The sequence below is a fragment of the Rhagoletis zephyria genome, unplaced genomic scaffold, assembly GCF_001687245.7.
Source record: "Rhagoletis zephyria isolate East Lansing unplaced genomic scaffold, Rhagoletis_zephyria_1.1 Rzeph_scaffold_21420, whole genome shotgun sequence".
Taxonomy (NCBI): Eukaryota; Metazoa; Arthropoda; class Insecta; order Diptera; family Tephritidae; genus Rhagoletis; species Rhagoletis zephyria.
In genome coordinates, this window is record NW_016178478.1 from 478 (window position 1) to 3,736 (window position 3,259).

The window sequence follows — 3,259 nt, forward strand, 5'->3', positions numbered from 1 at the left end:
TTGGTTTTTCAACACCATTTATAATTTTCTTTTTTATTAAAAATCACGATTTGTCAAATGCTTAAATTTATTTATCTAATAATAATACAGCACACAACCCTGAAATCTAAGAAAAAGTCTAAGGTACGGCTTTAAGCTTAGTATCCAGCTCTTAAAAAAACGGTCAAGAAAAAATTGCCATTATTTCGCGTGTGTGTCCAAGGAATTTTGACATTTTTTATACCTCACAGCCTGTTGCCTCACTCTTTCCTCAAGAAATAATGGAACGGGCATATATTTCTGCTGCAAACCTGAGTTGCCTTGTGCTCTTTTTTCACAAAAAACTTTAGAAAACCGTAGTAGAAAGCGTACTAAATTTCTGAAGAACTGCGTACTGCCTTAAGGAAATTTGACTCAAGAAAATTTCTTAGCCATTTCTTGTACGTTATTTTATATGGAGTTTTTGCTTTTCTTGAGAGCTGCATACAGGCCTTATACTGTGATTTTATGAACGCGCCAGCGACATCATGAATTTGTATGAGTTTGACATAAAAGAAGAGGAAGAACCTTATCTGCCGCTGGCTAAATAAATATAGATCTAAGCTGGCCACAACCGCAGTCGTCGCGTAGCTCGGTCGTCGCCAAAATAATTATCTACATAAGAATACGCATAGTTGCCAACTTGGTGCTTTAAGCACTAGATTTAGTGCTTTTTGAAAATTAAAACACCAAAAAATATTATTTAGTGTGTAGTGCCTTTTTAGTGTTTTTTTTTCTGAACTAAAATTTCTCCGATATAGTTAAAACCTACCATTTGGTGCTTTTAGTGTGGTAAAAAGCTTTTTTTTCCAAGTTTTTGGTGCTTTTTGAAAATCAAAGTTGGCAACACTGAGAATACGTGTTAAATTAATTTGACAGCTGTGGTGTAGCTCGTCGTTTTCATTGTGTTCGGGCTATAATTGTACAAATTGCTCGTTTAACGAACAGGCCTAATGCCGCAACTAAGTAAATGTCAAAATAAAAGTGATTAAAAATATAAAAAGTTGTGTTTTTAGCTTTGGGTTCAAGTTTTGATTTTAATTCTTGTTTGTGGGCTCACACAAACATAAAACCAGGTATTTATTGCATTTAAGGTTTTGGTTTTAAATCCTTTAATAAATTGTTTCAGATATGTCTGACGAAAACCTTATGGAAAACGGAAAAGAGGGTGTCGTTGCAAAAACTTCTGATACCTCTGCTATTTCGGCATCAAAAAGTCCATCAATAGGACCTTCTATCCAGTCAGAGATTATTGAAGAACCTCTACCTTCCATAGAAGACGTTGTTCTCATTGATCCTGAATGCTTAGAATTGGACCTAAACCATCACCGGATTGACAAACTAGAAAATTTTGAGCCATTGGTATGCATTGAGCGTCTTTACCTGCGCTGGAATCTTATAAAGAAAATTGAAAATCTATCCACGCTGACAACGCTTCAGGAACTTGAACTATACGATAATCAAATTACAAAAATAGAAAACCTGGATACACTTGTTAATTTGGAGCAGTTAGATTTTAGTTTTAATCGCTTAACTAAAATAGAAAATTTAGACAAACTAGGTAAACTAGAAAAACTATTCTTATGTGCGAACAAGATCCATGCTATAGAAAACTTGGGTATGCTCACTAATTTGACGATGCTAGAATTGGGGGACAACAAAATTCGTAAAATCCAAAACATTGAAATGCTTACCAATCTTCGTCAACTCTATCTTGGAAAAAATAAGATTACAAAAATTGAAAATTTGGATACTTTAGTCAATTTGGAGTGTCTAAGTTTGCAGGCGAACCGCATAGTCAAAATAGAAAACTTGGATAAATTAGTTAATTTAACTGAACTTTATATATCGGAGAATGGCATCGAAATAATTGAGAATTTGAATGAGAATAAACAGCTTGATACGTTGGATATTGCCAAAAATAGGTTGAAATCAATAGACAACATTGAGCACTTGAAAGAATTGGAAGAACTCTGGCTAAATGACAATGGGGTCTCAGATTGGCAAAATATTGAAGTTTTAAAAGAAAACACAAAACTTAAAACTGTTTATTTAGAACACAATCCAGTAGCATCAGACAAGATGTATCGTTTCAAGTTGCGCTCGATTGTACCATGGTTGGAAAAGATAGACGCCACTTTGTGTCGATAAAATTGGACTTACAACAAATAAAGGGAATAAAATTGGTTTGTTTCAAGACTGTCATAACCGAAATCCCGTTGTTACATATTTTAACTTATAATAGTCTACCAAGTAGTTTTTAATACTCTTAAAATATTAGTTGGAACCCATGTCCACCAGGCGCTGGAACTTGTAAGCTGTACTTTTCTCAGTTTCGGACGATTAATTTATGACAGTGTTGCATCAAACAAGAGCTCTCCAGCTTTCTTAATGAGGTCTTTATGCAGAAAGCGAATTATTTATAATTTCCTAAAATCAGGGCTATCACAGAATCCATCGTCGTCCTATTTTTCGTTGAAATCTACGAAAATGCTGTCGCTGAATCCGAATAGCTACGAACGTAACGTATACTTTAAACACACACGTTCGTAACAATTCGGATTCAGTGATCGCATTATCGTAGATTTTACGAAAAATCCGAATACGATGAATTCTGTGATAGCCCCCAATGTATAAATTGATTTCGCTCATTTAAAATAATGAAAACGAAAGTAAAACATTGGTATATTGATATGCATTCATTTGTGTCACCGTAAGGAACACACATGAATAACTAGGTTTATAATATCGTAAATAATTGACTGTAAAACAACTAATTATTTGTAAAGCTATATTTAACATAATAAAAAGCATTTTACCATTTACAATTAAAATGATTCACTAATACCTTTTACAAGAACAAAGCTTAGGCCTGGCCGGGTAATTTACGATGCAATTATCTTGCACCCTCAAGCTCGTAACTTATTCTTATTTACCATCTTTCTTAAGCAGTTTAAATTTTTAATATCAACCCGATTCGAAATACTCCTTTTAGCTTCTAGCAGATTTTACTTTTCTAGAGCAAACATTCTGCAATTCTAAATCTCAGGGAAACATTTCCCTAAAAACCAGGAGCAGATTATTCGAAATTTTCCACTCTTATGCTTGATATATGTAAATGACGTCAAGCCCCGGGCAGTTGCGTCGATTATTTTAAAGTACAATTCACCTGTTTTACATTACATTGCTTTATATTTTTGGACTATCTTTGGTCTAGATACAAAGCTACTATACCTACGAC

At 33.9% G+C, this 3,259-nt stretch overlaps 1 protein-coding gene across 1 annotated transcript; it reads left to right on the top strand.

Moving 5' to 3' along the window:
• Positions 1-945: 945 nt before the first annotated feature.
• On the top strand, positions 946-2,171 carry sds22 (protein phosphatase 1 regulatory subunit sds22). The gene is made up of 2 exons (XM_017637512.1): positions 946-1,094; positions 1,148-2,171. The coding sequence occupies exon 2, from the start codon at positions 1,150-1,152 to the stop codon at positions 2,167-2,169; it is 1,020 nt and encodes a 339-aa protein (XP_017493001.1). The 5' UTR covers positions 946-1,094; positions 1,148-1,149; the 3' UTR covers positions 2,170-2,171.
• Positions 2,172-3,259: the final 1,088 nt, after the last annotated feature.

Excerpts from the sequence above, each read along its gene's own strand:
- sds22 (XM_017637512.1), top strand. The coding sequence starts at position 1,150 with ATGTCTGACGAAAACCTTATGGAAAACGGAAAAGAGGGTGTCGTTGCA.